The sequence below is a fragment of the Rhodnius prolixus genome, unplaced genomic scaffold (assembly GCF_049639745.1).
Source record: "Rhodnius prolixus isolate KJV_2025 unplaced genomic scaffold, Rpr scaffold_1, whole genome shotgun sequence".
In the NCBI taxonomy this organism is placed as follows: domain Eukaryota; kingdom Metazoa; phylum Arthropoda; class Insecta; order Hemiptera; family Reduviidae; genus Rhodnius; species Rhodnius prolixus.
Window position 1 is genome coordinate 20562677 of NW_027411581.1, and position 18652 is coordinate 20581328.

General features: G+C 31.1%; 1 protein-coding gene and 1 pseudogene across 14 annotated transcripts in view; both read right to left on the bottom strand.

The window, feature by feature from the left end:
- Nucleotides 1–18652, bottom strand: part of cno (adherens junction formation factor afadin) — a 382542-nt gene that overhangs the window by 21100 nt on the left and 342790 nt on the right. For all 14 annotated transcript variants that reach the window (XM_074115014.1, XM_074115007.1, XM_074115023.1 and 11 more), the window contains 2 exons: nucleotides 17896–18144; nucleotides 17404–17532 (listed from right to left, as the gene is read on the bottom strand). In XM_074115014.1, coding sequence (XP_073971115.1) covers nucleotides 17404–17532; nucleotides 17896–18144 — 378 coding nt within the window. The remainder of the gene's footprint in view (nucleotides 1–17403; nucleotides 17533–17895; nucleotides 18145–18652) is intronic.
- LOC141446408 (U2 spliceosomal RNA) lies at nucleotides 4834–4941 on the bottom strand (annotated as a pseudogene).

An 18652-nucleotide genomic window follows, 5' to 3' on the forward strand; every position in this document is an offset into this window, starting at 1 on the left:
CATTATCTTCGATAGTAAGTACACATAAATCAGTGAAAGCTCAAATACATGGCATTAAATTTAGATTTAATCAGAAGATTAGACGCAATTTTTTTTGTAGAAATTCCTTAAATAAAAGTTTACAAATAAAATTTTTGGCGGACAGCTCTAAAAATTCTTCAGAGATTTTTTATATGTTGCCATGTCAGCCTTTCTTCATTGTTTTCCCCGAATAGGTTTTTTTAAATCTAAAAATATTGCCAACTTTGTTTTATTATAATAAATAAACGATAATGAAATGTACCGGTGATTACAGTTAAACAGAAATGAATAATTGATGACCGTAAAATGAACCAGGTTATGAAAAAATAAAGCCAAGCGGTTTTTCCAGTAAAGTGCCAACCAACTTTTCACGATTTTCTTTATAGAGGGCAGCCTACTCACAACCACAGCCATTTATACTACACTTTCCAAACAACGTCTTATAATTCTTGTTGAGGTTTTTAAATTTTTTAACTAGTTTTTTCTGAAATTACTAATCTCAGAGAGTAGAAACAGCAGGTTATATTCATCTGCAGAGAATTTTGCGACCGTCTTGGTTAGAGTCTCAGTTACCATTTGGTTCCTTAGTACATGTATGGATGAGCGGTACATCTGCAACTTAGTTCCCCTTATTATCTACTCAAGCCATAACTAATAATGGCCGCTATTGTTCGTCTTTTAATTTCAAAAAGTTGCAACGAGTGCGCCCAGATGAACTAACTTTCTTGCTTCTTCGAAAAAGTAACAACCATCTAATAATGGAAATCTCACTAACACTCGGTATGGTCGTAGTATACTTGGACTTTTCTTCATTGATTTCAAGCTTTCTTTTGCGTTTAAGAAGGTTTGTTTAGAAAATGGTCCTTATCATTCACGAATAATCTATCGTAATACATTAATATTCTAGTTCGCTTGGAAACCATCGCTATAAACCGATCGAATTCCTTATCTCACATGAAGGTGAAGCTTACACGAATGCAGACCAAAGTATCTCCCTGACTTGGCCGTTTCATCGAATGATATGAAAAGGGGGACCTGCTCTGCATAAATGGCATCCTGTAAATGGTTTTACCAACTTAGCATAGGTTATTCAGGTTCACCATTACTTCATTGTCCACTTCGCATCTGTTCACACTATCACGTGCCTTCTTGAGGCCACAGTGTGTCTATCCTGAGAACTAAATATATTAAATACTCTTGCCTTTTTCCAAAACATAGACAGCTTCCTCTATCTGATAAAACTGGAGGTAGTTGAATACTAAGCTAATTTACCAGTTAAAATTGTAAGATCGACAGTAAGGGGAACGAAGTGAATATTTTACTTTCATTTAAAAACTGTTTCTAATAAATTCATTAAAAAGATAAGAAGAAAAACAGAAGGCAAAAAATGCAGTTATATATATAAATAAAACAAGACCGAGAGCACCGGAGCACCGGAAGTGGGGATGGTTTATACTTTTGAAGAACAAGTGCTGCGGAACAGTTCCGGTCTAAGAAACTAGATATAATTATGGGAAGAACTCTTCCCCCAAGGACAAAGTGTAACGGCTGATCCTAAACAACTAGTAAAACATAGAAAAAGAAGAATATCATTTTAAGAATAAATGACTACTAAAAAGAAAGTATATTAGAGCTTTAATTCAATTTGCATTCTGTTAAATAAATAAAAACAAAAAAAAAATACTCATTTTTTGAATAATTAAAAGATTATGGTCTGAATAGTGGTGAAAGCTAAATTAAATAAGGTAAAAAAATCAATATAACAGAAAGTGTAAGTACAAGAAATTTAGATTATTCAGGAACTGAGAAAATTTACATCTTTGCTTATGATATTGTAAGCCACGTAGGATGGAATTAAGAATTATAGAATTGAAAAAGTGGGGATTACTATTCCTTATTACATTTCTCTTGTCCCATCTAAGAAAAAGTATTATTATTAGGATACTGATCGCATATAAAGATCTATAACTGAAAAGATCTATAATTGAAATATTTTACCCAAAAAATTTATTAAAGAACCCCTTTTTGGGAGAAGGTAGACTCCCCTGTAATGTGCAATTCATGCTAACGTAAAGCCTAATCACTAATATAAATTCGAGTTGTTGGAGGCCATTTTGAGACGATCGTAGTAGCGGTAAATGAAATCTCTAAAACTTTATACTGTATATTTTATAATGTATAATTATAATCACACAAATTATTTCATTTCCTGGATTAAAATATATATAATCTAATTTAAATTGTATTATTTCATGATTCATAGAAAAAATTAACATATTTTAATGCTTGACTTACTCGTGAAAATCAGAGTTTTTATTTAATGGTTCCAATAAAATATTTTAAACTTCGTACATTTTTTGGGAATATTTCTTTTTCCGAAGAAAGAGATTCTTGAACTTTTGGTTGCGGTATAATTTACGCTTCTAAAATGTCAGGAAATGTCCTGACAAATCTATCAATAAAGTGATACTTCCTTCAACTCTATATCTTAGCAAGATTTGCTGTAAGAAATTATGAACACAAAGAAAAAGGTAACAAAAAACAAGTTGACAGAATTTCAGTGCTATTTCACTAGCACAATGAACCAAGTTATAAATTGGAATGTGTGATAAATACTTTTGCGAAGTTAAAGTTGTGGAAAAAATTACACGAACAACACGTACATCTGCCAAGAGTAGTTGGCCCGTCAGAGGAGAAAAAGTGAAAAGTTGGAAGAATAACAGAGGAATGCGGCGTGCAAGCGGGTAAAGCAAACAGGACGAAGAAGGGAGCCAACATCTCTTTGGTCGAGAAATGGTCCAAACCTAGTCTGATTCTCTTAACTTAGTACTGTTCAAACTGAATTCTGTTTAGTGGCATTTTCTCTAGTCGTATTTAACTTTTTTTCAGTCAAATAAAACTTTTTATTAACCTAATTACACTTTTTTGTTAATTAAAATTAAACAATAGGTTTTTGTTTATTAATTAATCATTTCATTTTTTTGTACACTTGGTAAGTATATTATTTTTCACTCATTAAACTGATCACACTTTAACCAGCTTGGTACCTCACTATGAGAAATTAGAACATCTTTTCACACTCAGTGAGTCATCATTCAACATTTGGCTAGTTCATTATGTATAAGCAATTTGAACCATTTTGTCACACTTGGTTTGAACCTGATTTAAACTAACTTGATATTAGTTACTTGAACATTGAAGACGGAGATGAATTTTTTGGACAATAATTCCCTAACAACGAAGTAGTTCATTGCTGCTTACAAACTAGAATTTCAATGATTAATATTTAATATTCAAAGATGAAATTGGAGAAATGTAGTCTTGGCTGCTCTAAATAAGTTGATAAGTTCGTTTAAAGAAGGACTCGATGGATGAGGAAAATGATCTTAGTCGCTCATAATGAAGGTGGCAAGTTCTTACAAGAAGGTTCAGCGTTAGAAAAAAGAGGTAACATCTTGCAATGAGGTACTATTTTGATTGAAAGGTGGAATCAATTAGAGTGGCAAATTCTAGGGGTTGTTATGTAAAGAGATGATGTGATACTTGATCGCAAAAATATTAGAAATGTGCTTAATTTAAATTAAAAAAAAAGGTTAAGTGACTTAAAAACAAAAGCTTCTCGAGAAAACTGAAAAATTCTTTCACTAAAATGTCAACTTTGTCCAAAATTTTATTAACAAATCCTGTAGTAGAATCGTTGGAATTTACTTCGGTTTTCTGTCACACACACACACACGCGTAGAATGAGGGAGCAACAAAGACGTGGTGACTCAAAGAGGGAAACGAGATAAATCAATCTTTTCCGGCTAATGTGAAAAACTGTTTGAAAATATCTGACGCGATATTTCCACTTAAGGAAGTAAAAATAAATAAATTCACTTTCCTCAATGCATGTAGAAAGAACATTATTTTCAAATTAAAAGTAATAAAAAATTTGAACTGTAGATTGTTTTGTAAAAAAAACAAACAAATATTTTAAAAAAATACAAAATAATTAACGATTAAGGTTTTACCAGTAATTAATATTCTAATTGTAATAAATCAATGTATTTACGAAGTCAATTATGAGAACGCAACATAGGCAAGAAACTTATTATATACATACATATATATGTACTGTACATGTATGTATAATTTGAATTCATAAAACTAACGCTTAGCAGACTACATCATCTATCTAGAGCCATAGAAATGTTGTGACTAGGATAGGGCACTTGTAAGCATAAATACTTGACGATCTAGTTCCTAGACTAAACATCTAACCTTATTTAGATATGTTAAGTTTACAATTTTTGTTACTTGAACTTATTTATGAATAGAGGCGACGAATGTACAAAATTTATTAACAGTATTGTTTATCCTATGGTCTACGTAAACGATTGTACGGACAGCGAGAGGGGGGGATAATTAATGAAAAATTATAATAGCAAATTGTAGAATGTAGAAATAGTTTAAATTCTCTTAAGGGAAACAAGCACCAATATTCTGTGCGAAATAAATAGGTAATTTATAATGGCCTTAAAGAAAGCAAAAGAACATTTAAAAGAGATTACGAGATTTAGTATGGTATTTGGTTCAATATTAGGTCACTGGAAATTAAAGGATTATATAAAAGTAAAAAAGCAAAGTAGTAAAGTAATTGCCTATTTTTTCAGGCGAACTTTACGTCCAACTATAAATTAGATGACGTGGACGGAGGCGACTAGCAAACATATCGTACTTTACTGTAAAATTTTATTAACCATTAAATAAAATCCAAGGCCTAAGACCGGGAATCGAACCCAGTACCACAATATACTCGTATATTAGCTTTACAGGTCTCGCCTTCTAACCGTTCGACTACCGTGGCGCCTTACCAGAGATTAAGCTGATAAGAACAGATACTACACTTTGATCTTAGCCAAAAGGCTGAGAACCGATAAACAATTATATGTTTCACGATAAAAAAAAACAAAATTAGCAATTTTGCTTTTTACCACTTTACCATTCTTCTAAGTAACAAACGTTTATTGAGTTTTGGAAAGAGGGCTTCAATAGCCACTAACAAATCGCTACTCCAGTACGTTGCAGCAGAAGCAAGCTCAATTGAAGCACAGAAAGCTCAGGAAAAACTTAATCCCTCTCCTGTTTATTGTGTACCTATACAAAATACAGAAAATTTGCATACGGAGAACTTCCAATGCTGTGCAATAAGGTATTGAAATTGCCTATGAAGGTCCAAACAATGTTACCCTGAATCAACGAATGCCCTGTCGATAAATCTAGCAAATAGCAAGATAGTCCTCTTGAGAAGGTGGAAATAATATTTATTGGACGAAATTAACAGGGAGGTTGCTTTAAGTGGTTCTGAGTCAAATAGTATTTTCTGCTTATTCAAAATGGGTGAAGGTAAGCAAGGCGGCGTTATAAAAAGAGGAAGGTAGTTCTTTAAAATATAAACTGAAGAGACCAGGGTAGTCAGATTTACGTTTTAAGAATGCTGTAACTGCTTCTACTCTAATTATGACGCTCATAGTAATTAGATCATAAAGAAAAACAAAAAATGGCTGAATAGTGAAAAGCCAATGCAAAAGAAAATTATTTTCAGAAAAATGGAAAAAGTGATTCATCTCAGTTGAACGATTTCAAACTTAATCATTTGCTCAGGTCTTCCAATTGACACCAAAACAAAAACGAAAAAATAATTTAAAATTACTGATATTAGCTTCCTTGAGTTAAGCTAAAAATAAATCAATTTCTAGGAACACTATTTCGAACATTGAGAACCGAGAAACGAAAATCTGAAAAGCATAATAAAAACATGTAAGAACCATTTTTATTATTTTGCATAAACGCAACCTGCAAAGTACAATATCCAAACTTTCCAATTCATTAAAAACAATTAATACAATTTTTTAGGTTATCCGCTGGGAAAATCTATTATTTTTTTTATACCTAACGGTTTACAGAAAGTAGGAAATATTCATTTACTGTATATAATTAATTGTTTGTAAAACTTTACTTAAAATCCCAAGATAAAACTGGATACAGTAGCAGGACGCATTTATTAATTTAATCAAAATTATCTGAAAAACCAAAATTTAGCGTTTTAGAAAAGAATACATAAACAAAAACAAATAGAGGTATTTATGCAAAGACACGCTAACTCTTTGTCTGTGAAAAAATTTTCTGATAACCAAGGATAACGCGAAGAGTAAGTGACAGAGAGAGAACAATTGTCCATTGAAGGTGAAGAAAGAACAGAAGTATGTTGTCACATAACTGGTGTACTCGACTTCCATTCAGGATAACAAAAGAGTATTCAGATATGGGAAAGGATTATAGATACCGCTACTTACATTTTTGAATAGTGTATCACATGAGATAGACTATAGCACAATACTCTTCCAACACAATACGTAAGACGACGGCATAAAACTGTAATCTTTTGGCTGACTTGCCTATTATACTCCAATCTTTACGAATTCTTTACAATAAATTTTTAAACAATTTTTGGTATACGAATACTTGTAGTATAAGAGTTTGCTCGCACTTTTGTTAGTAATCAATCCCAAGGGAAAGTGCATGAGGCCAAAGTATTAGAGAAAATAAAAATTACGTTTAATTATGTACAAATTTCTAACCAAAGGAAAGTTAGGACGAAAACCTGGTGAGAAATACTACAACGAAATGTTCTTTTCTGTACAAACACAATCCAATAAATATATCCCTTGATAGCCGACTGAATCATTTAGGGACTCATTGTGTAGCTCCATTTTTTTTTAGAAGATAAGAAAAGAAGTAACTTGAAATCTATTCCGTAAAATCACATTCCACACCTTATATACTCGTACTTCAAACTTTTAATTTAAAACTGTTAGCTTAAAAACTTTGAATTAACAGTTTTCTTTCAGTTCTTAGCGATTAACACTTTCTTAGCGATTAGAAAACATTAAAAAGAAAAGTAAGGAAATCAAACAATTCTTTTGAACGTTGTATTGATATCAGAAAAACAAAGATTTCATTACGCGATCACCAGAAATACACAATTTTAGGGATTCTAGAATATTAAAAAATAGTTTTTTTTTAATTTTGTTTTTTTATTCATTATTCGTCTGGCAGAATGAATAAACTCAAATCGAGGGGGAATTTGAACTTGATATTTTGGTTTAGGTACTTCTGATTGGAACGGATAAAAAAGGCTTTTCGAGAAAATTGACCAACTGAACTTTATTAAAATACTTTGTTTAGGTTTTCCTGGAAACGGTCGCATCGATTAAAAATGTCAAATTAATTGCATTTAGCAAGATGCGCAGGGATTGCGAGGAAGTATACAAATAAGTACTAAACAAAGTGCACAATTAACAATTAGTTGAAGTCATTTCTTTTTGTTTTCTCCAAGCAAATTCAATAAAATACACTTTTGGGAAAATAGCAACAATTTATTTTTCATGAAAATTTAATTTTGTAGCAGAAAATGTTGGTGAGAAAACTGTTCACACCAGATTTTACGACTGATTCTAAGCAAAATGTTGGAATATGAGAACCCTTATGAATTTTTGGAACAAATAAAACACTCCTTAAAGCTGCAGTAAGTCATTAAACAGAAATGTAAAGAATAAATTCAAGTAAAATTACCTTCAAAGATGGACTATTAAATCCAGAATTAAGAAGCGATCGACAAGAATTACACAGTTCTATGGGTTTATTTTGCCAGGATTTATACCGTGAAGTTGTATTAAACTTAATACAATTATTACTATTTTCAACAGTATTAAACTTGACTAACTTCTTTAAAGCGTCATTATGCGAATTATAGTCAAATCGATTACGATTATTAAAACGTAAAATATTTTCTTTAACTAAATTACCACAATTTGGCCATTCTTCACATAACATGTTTGATTTAAAAGTAAAAAAAAATATAAACACTTTACACTTGAAATTTTTTAAAAATAAAAAACTGAAATTAAAAGTTCGTCGCTACGCTAAAAATTGAAAGAGCGCGTACAAGGAGGTGCGTATCAACAGTGGACTGGAATTGCACTGCCACAGGGAGTTGGGCTCAACGGAAACTCCCCCAACTTAAGGAGTAGATCTCACGCTTCATTGAGTTACGTTTGAAAAGTGAGCGTCTCCTAGAATATGGTAAATTCAAATGTTGAAGCAATAAATAGAAACTTTTAGTACAGGTGCTTCTAAAATTACTTAATATTTTTCTGGTAAAGAAACTCTTATTAAAACTCTCAACACGACCTTTTTATTACCAAAGTAAATTCTGTTCAATATTTTTTTAAATTTGTATTCTTAGTCACAGACAGTTGACTTCAAAAAGTACTCTTTTATACGGCGATGGAGGAAAAATATTGTTGCAGATACTTGAGCTGTACCTTCAAATTACGTTACAATCAGGTCCTCGCCCTAAATATCTCAAATCCTATGGCATACATTTTTCTTAGAAAATGTTTTAAATTAACATTTTACTTTTAAAATTTGGGACGATGTAATTTTAATGTTTTAATTTCTGATATCCTAGGGAAAAAACAAATTCAAGAATCACCTGATGTTCAGACGGAGAATTCTTTCAGTCGGAAGGCTTAAAAAATTATTTAAAATTTGAAATCTCTGTGATAAGTATTTTTGACGCCCCTTATTCACATAATAAGCACACAAGCATTTTGTGTATTACATTATAACTTAATATATGGTGTAATAATATAAATACAGAGCTAATATATTTTAGGAAAATTTACGTTTAAAAATTACAATACGACTTTTTCTTACTCAGTTGTCACACTTCACTAAAAAGGAAAATCAGACACAAATGTACTTAATTGAGCACGTCATGAACTGCAGGAAAGCTACAATGGGTTGTCCTAATGATTGACTAAGGTAAAACTGGCTACAGAATCTTTGAAAGCGGTGGGTATCTACTGCATGAGATTGATTATGGATCACTCAAGCACTAAGTGAAAAGCGAGGTCACATTCAACGTGCCAAAAGAAAGGCGATGCACTTATCTTGGTGAAGTAGTGGACAATACATATTCTTGAATGGTGGACTAACAAACACAGAGGAAATTAAGTATCTAAAAATGATATTTTTCTGCTAATTGAACTGATTCAAACATGTTAGAATATATTCAAGAGTTTTACAACAAAAAAAACAAATACTATGTCTGGGCCAAGGTGAATGGGTTGTAGATAATAATGCATTCCTCGCTATTTATAAGGGTACCTACATCATATATCAGCTAGCAATGCTAGTTGGTATTCCAGCGCAATTAAACGAAATAATAACAGTTTAAGGCTGATTGGAATGCAAAACCGGATTATCTTTTAAAATACTTGAAGGTTTTAAAAAATAACTTTTGAGACGGAGTGCGAGACAGCGTACTTTATTCTGGCAAAATACCTATTCTGTTGAGCTTAAAAGAAATAAGAGCTTCACACATGAATAGATATGAATATGACACCTCCAACATGTAGTTTTTCATTGGCTATCCGATTAGCGGCTTCAATAGCAACATCCTGGGCGAAACCCCTCAGAAGATTATTTTAAAACGGAAAACACACTATTCATTCACACTGGTGCGGGCAACCATGGCGATGCAGTCAGATCTGCTTTGATTATATGAATAAACAGAAGATAAGGGTAGCGTGGATTTCGCCTCAGTAATACTGTTCCAACAATCAAACAGAGCAACTTGAGATGTTCGAAGTTCTAAAGAGGATCGTGAGCTTAGACGCACAATGAAGCCTCCAGTCGTGACGCAGTAAAACTAACAACATTCACAGATGGGAGAATGGGTCTGGACCGTATTAGGGAACTGCAGAGAACATTCAGATTTCAAAAATAACTAAGCTCTAGCGTTTCCTCAGTTTAGTGAAGAAAGTTGAGGTATTTGCTTCGCTGTATTTGAATCTGGCGGTGCCTTACAGAAATGCGTTCACTGCGTTCTGAATATCTATTGAGACTCCACAATATGGTGTATAATGTTTTATTTAATTTAATCATAGTGTCATTTTTGTAAAAACAATGGTTGTAATTAGTGTGTTAAAGTAGTGGAGGATAGATATTTAATGTAAATTATGGAAGATGCATTAATAAACTCTGTAAATTACTCTCGCCTGAGAGTTTTTCTATTCTTGGGACCTCGCAAGTATTTATTTACTGCTCTTAGGACTATATCTTCAAGCTGCAGTAGACAGTTATTGTACAATCCTTTCAAAAGTATTCATTAAAAAAAAAGTAGTCACTTATCTCAAACTCAAATCAATTTCTTACAGAATTCAAAATAATAATGTTTAAAATCAAGAAGTTATTCGATGAGACTAGAAAGTAATACCAAAAATCCAGCAAGCAACTTTAGGATATCCTCAGTTTTTATTGTACGAAGTGTATTTTTGAAGAAGTGTGTACATGTTGCTTGAAACAGTTGCCACACTAATGAACCACCAAGTTCAGCCACTGCCTCGCCCAGTGATTTTAGTAGGAAGTACAAATCGTAAAATACTGTAAAGTTTCAGAAATAACGTTTCATTTACTATCACGAATCCTAGCTTCCAGAAACGTGGCTGTCACGTTTGGTTTAAGTTTAATTTATACAATTTACACATACATAACTCTGTGGAACTAGATATCTCACTAACATAAATTGAAGATATTTGAAGTGAAATTTTAAACTGTGGTTTTTAGCAGACCAGTGATAAGCTTTTTAAGAACCTACTACTTGAAGTATACACCAAATCATAACTCAGTAAAAGAGGTCTTATAGAAATACAGTTGGAATGTAGAAATTAAAAAATGAAGTTGTATTAATTACTTCAAAAGAATAACAATTGATCAATTTATTTATGGCAATCGTGACATTAATTTTCAGTACTTAGGAGTCTTTAATTTTTAAAAAACAATATTTAACAAAACAAAAGAATTCAACTAAGTTAAAGACATTTTTTAATGATTAATCTTAGAAAGGAAGAACCTTCAAAAAGCTAGGATCTATAATTCTGAATTACATTACAAAGAATTAAAGAAAAGCTAAAAGTTAGGTACTGGTTAAAAGGAATCTGAAGAAGATCTAGCAACGGACATAAAAGTTGCTATTGCATATTGTCTGAAAAATATTAAAGTAATGATGAAGAATAAATTCATTAAATTAGAAGTTTCAGTTGGTGGAATTATTAACTCGAAAGGGAAAGAATAATTAAGTCTTCCTAAGAGCAATATATGAGAAATGAACATCGTGAAAATAATGAAGGAGAGATGAAAGATGAAGAGAAAAGGTCGTAAGAAAGGAGAAACTACTGTGAAAAGCTATGGACGTGATGTCGATCAGCAATAGTTTATATTTAGCCAAATGTGGTGGGCGATATGCCATCAGATTTAAATAATCTGTTATGTTTAAATTCTTTTCGTTTATTATTTTATTTTCCTCAAGAAAAAAAATACATTTCAAAAAAGCCCAACCACTAACAAGTGAGGTAAGAATCTATTTAATTTTTACTACAAAGTTTCTCAATATTAACCATAATATGTTGGACCTAGAATTAATGGGAATTCAAGATCCTGGATCTACAATTCAACAAAAGATAAGAGAATAAGAAGTTAGTCTGATTAATGGTTCGGTCAAGAAACATAACTAGCGTTATAAATTAAGGCTTCCTTTGAATGAAGGCCACTCAGCCTTGGTAGAAAACTTAGAAACAACTAAAAGAAGACAGTTCAGATCGAATATTTAAAGGACGTTGCTAAATATTTGCTTATAAAATGGTGTATACAGTAGGAAAGCGAAATAATAGACAGTGAGAACTAGACCCTGCCTCTGAGACTCATTGTCTCCCGCTTGGTGTCACGTTTAAAGAAAACTGTTCAATAAAGATAAGGACTGTATTTGAGGATGCTTCAGCAAGGGTGGGCATGGCAATCACTGAATTTAGCACAGGAAACGGGACTTAATATAATCGAATTAAAGTGGAAAGTACTCATGAAGTAGATTATTTAAAAATTTCTCTAATGGTGGCAAAGAGAATAAGAAAATTCTATGAATGTGGAAACAGATATCATCAAGTTTTTTTTTGGTGCCATGAATCATCAAGATAAAAGATTTGTTCGAAGGCTTTATCATTAAGAGATTCAAGTCACTTGGAAAGAAGGAAAATATGCATTTGTAAAATTTCATTGGTGCGTAATACGAGAAAAAGTTAATGTTAATAGTTGATAGAAAAGTTTTATAAACACACTTTTACAAAGATGAAAGATAATTAGAAATTTATTATGCCTTCATAATTGTTTAATTTTAAAAACTGCATGCTGCAAAAGAAAATACTGTTGGAATTTAGAAATTTAAGAATGAATTTGTGTTAATTATTTTAAAAGAGGAGCAAATTAAGTTAGTCAATTATCCTAAGTAAACTCTTAACTCATCAACATCACATTCTTTAAAACACGGGACTCATAGCAGATTTCACTTAAGAGGTGACACTATATCTCTGAAAGTCAGAGTAGCGGAGTTCCCATTAAAAAACATTAAATAATTGATCAATAAATTTATAAAAATCAGTCAGAACCAACATAGCAATGCAACAGTGGAACTGTAAACTATAAAATTTGCAAAAAAAAATAAAAGGTGCAATTTAAAAGTACTTGATGGCTCTAAATGTGAATATTCAATACAACAGGCAATAAAATTTTGTTTAAATTCTTTGAAATAATTTATTTCTTCATAAAATTAATCATTTATGGTTAATACCAAGAAAGGTAGTAACTGTGCTAATTTCAATACATTTTGAAATTGTTCTACATCGGTACGAATTATAAAATTGAGCCCTTAATTCAATACGAAATGCTTGGATTTTAAACTCTGCATGCTGTTCATTTCCCTTTACTTCTCTAATGTGAACTACAAATGCCACCTGGTTTTACTATAGAACTTAAGTGAAATACAACTTTAACAAACAATCGACTTTATAAAGAGAATTTTTTAATCCACAAATCCTCGTAAATGGTTCAACAAATTTTCCTGAACACTTTTCCTGAATAATAAAGCAAATGATAGTGATGGTTTTTTTGTTGCAGAAAAAATGCCTTTAATCAATCAAAATAGAAGAAAGTCACAGCTATATACGTTATTATTGTTTACTAATATTATAATAAAATGAGTAATAAACTAACTAAATTGATAATCCTGCAAATAACGTTAATTGAATTTAAATAAATGAATTAATTATTCAGCGTTAATTAATTCATTGAGCATTATCGCTAACTAAACAGAGCGTAAAATGCGTTTTCTCACTTTACAATAAGTTTTCACTGCAATGGAATTTTATGATTACAAAGACATAATGAAAATTCAATTTAAGAATTATTATTATTATTTTTAGCTCCGGACCTAATTAAACACAAAGCCTAATTTATTAATAAACTAAATATTTAAATTTTCTTATTCAGGTAAAAAAAAAACCAGATGGTGTTAATAAATTTAAGTAACTGCGAAAAGAAAATTTTCATATACTAATTGAAGGCTGAAAGCGAAATGAGTTTGTGTGTTTAAGAAAGAGCCAAAGAAACAATAATAACAAGGATTTTGGGCCGGGAGGACAAGCGTCCAACGGAAGGAGAACTGGAAGAAGCGATTGGTCATGTCTGAGCGATATGTAGCTTGTGGTGGTAAGCGAGGTGAAAGGTCGCCAGAACTGGTTATAACCCCGCCAGTCTGACATTACCTACACCCACAGTATATCCGACAGAACGGTTCTCTTAAAGTAAATAAAGATTTTGTGTCATTTGATGAAAAAGAACAATTTACTGTAACTTCCATTTCTTTTTAAGTAAAAACGTCAACTTCGTGAAAATAGCAATAATACAGACTTCATTTTTTATTAAAGTAGTTCCATTGCTAGTAAGTTCAAACTTTAAAAATGGAGCAAAAATAAAAATAATGGTAGACTGTTGACACATAAATTTAAAAACTATTAATTTTTATAATAAATTTAATATTTCAGAGGGCCGGACATCAGCAAACCAATTAACAAATAATAAGTCTTAGCCAAATACTTGAAACTACAAGACTGAAAGTAATAGTTTAAATTCGGCGAGATGTCAGATGAATAAAAAATATTTTGAAAAGAACAAAAGAATTGTTGCATAGGAAAAGTTTTAAGCAACACAACTATCCGGCGAGTTTACCCAAGGATAGTGATTAAGCTCTGTTTGAAAATTCTGAAAATGATCATTCCCGAAGACAAAACCTTTTGAATAATATGACTTATGTTTTCCGCGTAATGTTAATCAAACTGTAGCTACTTCACTTTTGTTTCTTGCCAATTACACTAAATGAGCACGGAAATCATATCGCAGGTGCTTGTCCCTGCTCCTTAGCAATGGATTGAACTAACTCTTGATCTAGAAGCAATTCAATGACCATAATCACTGCCTCGCGCTTTTCCTTATTGAACAAGACCATATCTGACTGTTTATACGTTATCGTGCCTCATTAGATCAGATTTTATGGGAAAGCAAGAAAGCTTCCGCCAACCAGAGGATCTACTGTACCTATCCTGGTTGTAGCACCACTCCTGGTCCTGCCAATATAAATGGACCTAGAAGTCTAGTAAGGATCCCCAAGGCCAAGAATGAAAGTGTGGATTTTTATTCTCCGAAGGAATGAATACGGTACGCTTACTACTCAGCTGCTAATGCCCTCTACAAATGAAGGTAATAAATTTGATTTGCGAAAGGAGTGTGTTCTGTAAATTCATTTCGGTAAATGATTTAATTAATTCAAAAAGTAAAGTTAACAAGATATTATTAAGTAGATTTTTGTATACTAAAATTGCAGCTGTCACTTTAAATATGATATGCTTATCCATACAGAAAGGTTTATTAGAAGTCAAAAATTAGCAGAAAGAGCGATATCAAAATGTCTGAATAGAAGAAGAAAAAAAATTAGCGTAAAAGCCCACATACTTTTACTTGCTACAATTACAATGGTATTTGGCACTCTACAATTTTTACAAAAAAAATTGCCACTAATAAACATAGAAATTATTAGAGTAACATTTTGGTTCTTAGCACATTCGACATTTCGAAAATTCTAAATTTGAAATCTAACTCATCAATCCACAAAAATTAAAATTTGCATAAAAAAAAATAAGCAGTAGCCCAAAATGACTAACTGGGCTGAGAAAACTCTCCTAGTTTTACACAAAAAATCTGGTGTGAAATAATATTAATTTAGTTTCGATCATTAGTAATTGTATCCCTTCAGTGCCTCAACAAGAAATAGATGTGAAAAATTAATGAAACGGGAGCTAAGACGGAAACAATCTTATAGTATGACTAAACCATTAGAAACAAAAATTATTATAATAAATACTCTTCATAAATGTGCAAATTTTCTTGAGTAATACCAACTTCTAAATTTTATTTAAAAAATTTATAGTTCAGGACAAAAATCTTATCCAGGAACTAGATTTTATAGGTTCTGGAGAAGCCTCGACCCACTCAATTAGTACTTATTCCTATTTCTAATCTCCTCTAATTAACTAAGCCGGCGGGGACTTCTAACATTAATTGACATTCATATAATACAAAATATTAGTTTAAATGCCAAGAGTTTTACAAAGCAATAAATCTATTTAATAATAAAGCAGTTTTGATTTGTTTAAGTAATGACTCGGCTAATGCAAACTAATCAATGAAAAGAGAGAAATAACTTTAGGCTGTCTTTGAAAGAATACACTTTATTGATCGTAAAACAGAGCCATGAAAAATAATTATTGTTATACTGTAGATATTTATTACATCTGTTTGTTTAAGTTTATGCTGTAGTATTAAATTCATATGAAAGAGAAATAGTAGATAAGAATTGGATTCCTGGCCCAATAATTTCATTTATGTATTTGTAAAAAATGAAATACATAAAAATCTGTCCCCAAGTAGATTATATATTTTGGACTTACTTGTCAATATCAAGTCTGAGCTTCAAGTTCTAAAAATTGTCCATTTCAAAAACTTTAAATTCATAAATTTTATAAACGAGTAAACTACATTCTCAATATGCTACAGAAGAAACTGACCGCCACAGATAAAAATAAATAAATATGTATCTGAAGAGAATGAAAAAAACAAAAATACATGTGGGGTTAACATGAACCATACATTTAAATCTCTGTTCAAGCCAACAACTAAAGAAGGGAAGGCTTAAACTTTCTCCTTCATAAACCAGTACACAACCGGTTTCTTATGCACTCACACTGCACAGTCCTACACAGGCCGGGTCATTAAAGCTATCTAATCTGAAATAAGTCAGAACAAGATATTCGTGACAATAACGTGCACACATAAATCATCAAGAAACATACATATATAATATATACATATTTTTTTTAATGAAATATTTATTTACTTAATAAAAGCTACAGTCAATAAGTCATGATTAATATAAAACAAACTAAAAACTCAGATATTTTTTACAGAACATAATGGCTTGAAAGTTTGGAGAAAAATCAATTAAGTTGAACGCTAAGATTATTATTAACTGCAATTTAAGGAATCTAATAAATTGCAACTTAAAACAAGTAAGTTAAAATAAAATTTAAAGGCAAACAGAACATATGTATTTGCAGAATATTGTTGGGTTTTTTGGACCAAAAAAATTTAAAAAAAATAAAATAAAAATACCGGCGAGGTAACCAGGTCATTTTTCAAGTTTACAGTTTGTATCTTGGTCGTGCAACTTGGTGTACTTGAAAAATACTTAATTTTTTAAAAGGCTTTATATTTATTTATTTATAGCAGGAATTCAAGGGAAAAAATGTGACAATTATAGATAATATGTCAGTGAGAATAATATGTACATAAATCAGCTAGCAATGAACTACATTATTCTTCGAACCAAAGGAAAGCTGAAAGGTTACTTAAATTCAGGGTCTATTTCTGAGATATAAAACTGGAACGCAGCTAAGGCGGAATGCCACAGACAAATTTTTCATAAAATACATAAATGTCACCGGTTAAGATTATATTGGAATATATACACTGCATGCACGTGAATGAAAATGTTTTCGCATTCCTAATAAATGATAACAATATTTAATAATTTTAAATAAATAAGAATTGTATACAGACGCCTTATCTAATTTCTAATGTTGTTGGAAGTAAAATTAATTCAATTTAATATTAAAGGTGTGATATTTGAACATTGAAGTGATGCACTTTTCCAATTATTAAGCAACACAATGCCCTCAAGCCACGCTGTATAAGTTCAGTGCAATCTTGGACGTTTTTTATTTAAATAAATATTAAGCAAAAAGGCCCCAGAAAAAACAAACAGTTAATCAGCAAAACATTTTTCACAAGTGATAATCAGATACAGATAATAATGTTATTCAAAGTACTTACCCTAGCGGCAACAATGCTCAATCCCATTCCATTGTTTGACTTGTGAAGTTTAATTATTTGAACCTCGGGTTCTTGTGGAGTAGGAACAAAACCAGTTGAACGGTTACTCATTGCACTCGGGCTTCGAACCTTTAATCATAAGAAGTATAATATTAAAGTGGGAGTAATTATTTACTAAGCTGAGTAATGATAAGTTATCTTTAACAGAACAGATAACAATTGCCAATTTTTACATTACTTTTTTATTATTACTACAAATCGAATAAGAATTTTTTGAGCGAACACTTATACGCTTTTACCGCAATTGAAGAAATAAAATATATTCTTGAAACTTATCGTATGTAAAAAATAATCACTAATTCAGCCAAATTTATTCAGTAAAATTTCCCTTCTGCTCAAAAAAGTTTCTTATACAAATTATTTAGATAATGAAAAATTTAAATTTTAGTTTCATAATTCTTTCTTAAGCATTTAAATAACGAATATACTAACCATTGAAATAGAAGGTCCCATATAAACAGTCCATAAACCGTTGGATGTAGGTTGTGCGGTAAGTCGACACAATCCAGCATGTTGTAAGGGAGCGACAAAGTCAACTAGACCCGGAGGAACACCTCTAACTACTTCACAGGAATATCCATCTTCTGGTAATAAAAATGGTAAAGCCAATTCTGGTTCTTCCTCTAGACGCACTTCACGGCCGTCGGATCGGGCCAATTCATCAGCCAAATTTTCAGCCACCTTTTTATAATGCATTTTAGTTTTGAGAATGAGTTTCAAATTAAGACTACTCAGGTACCACATTAGCATTATTTTTTGAAGCAAAAAAGGCAAAATAATATTTTAAATCATTGCCAATAGGTTTAGGTAATAATATCTTTTAAAATATTATTTCATTAGCGAATTAAGGTTAATTGTTAGAATATAAAGAATATTAATGAAATTTTGAATTCAAATAATATATTAAATTATAAATTAATTCGTGTCAAATTTTGCGAAACTTAGAATTATTTAACATCGCAGTTAGATTGTAAAGAAACCAATTTTCAGTACCTTCACGCATCTATAACAAAAAATATATAAAAAATAGGAAAAATAATAGTAGTTATGACATTGTACGAATATCTGTAAGTTTTGGCAAAACCGCTAGAAGTAAGAAAACTTTTTTTTTAATACTCAAATCCAAATGATTTATCTAATTTAAGCAATCTGCATTTTGTCATATTCGATATTCGCTCGTTAAAGAAAA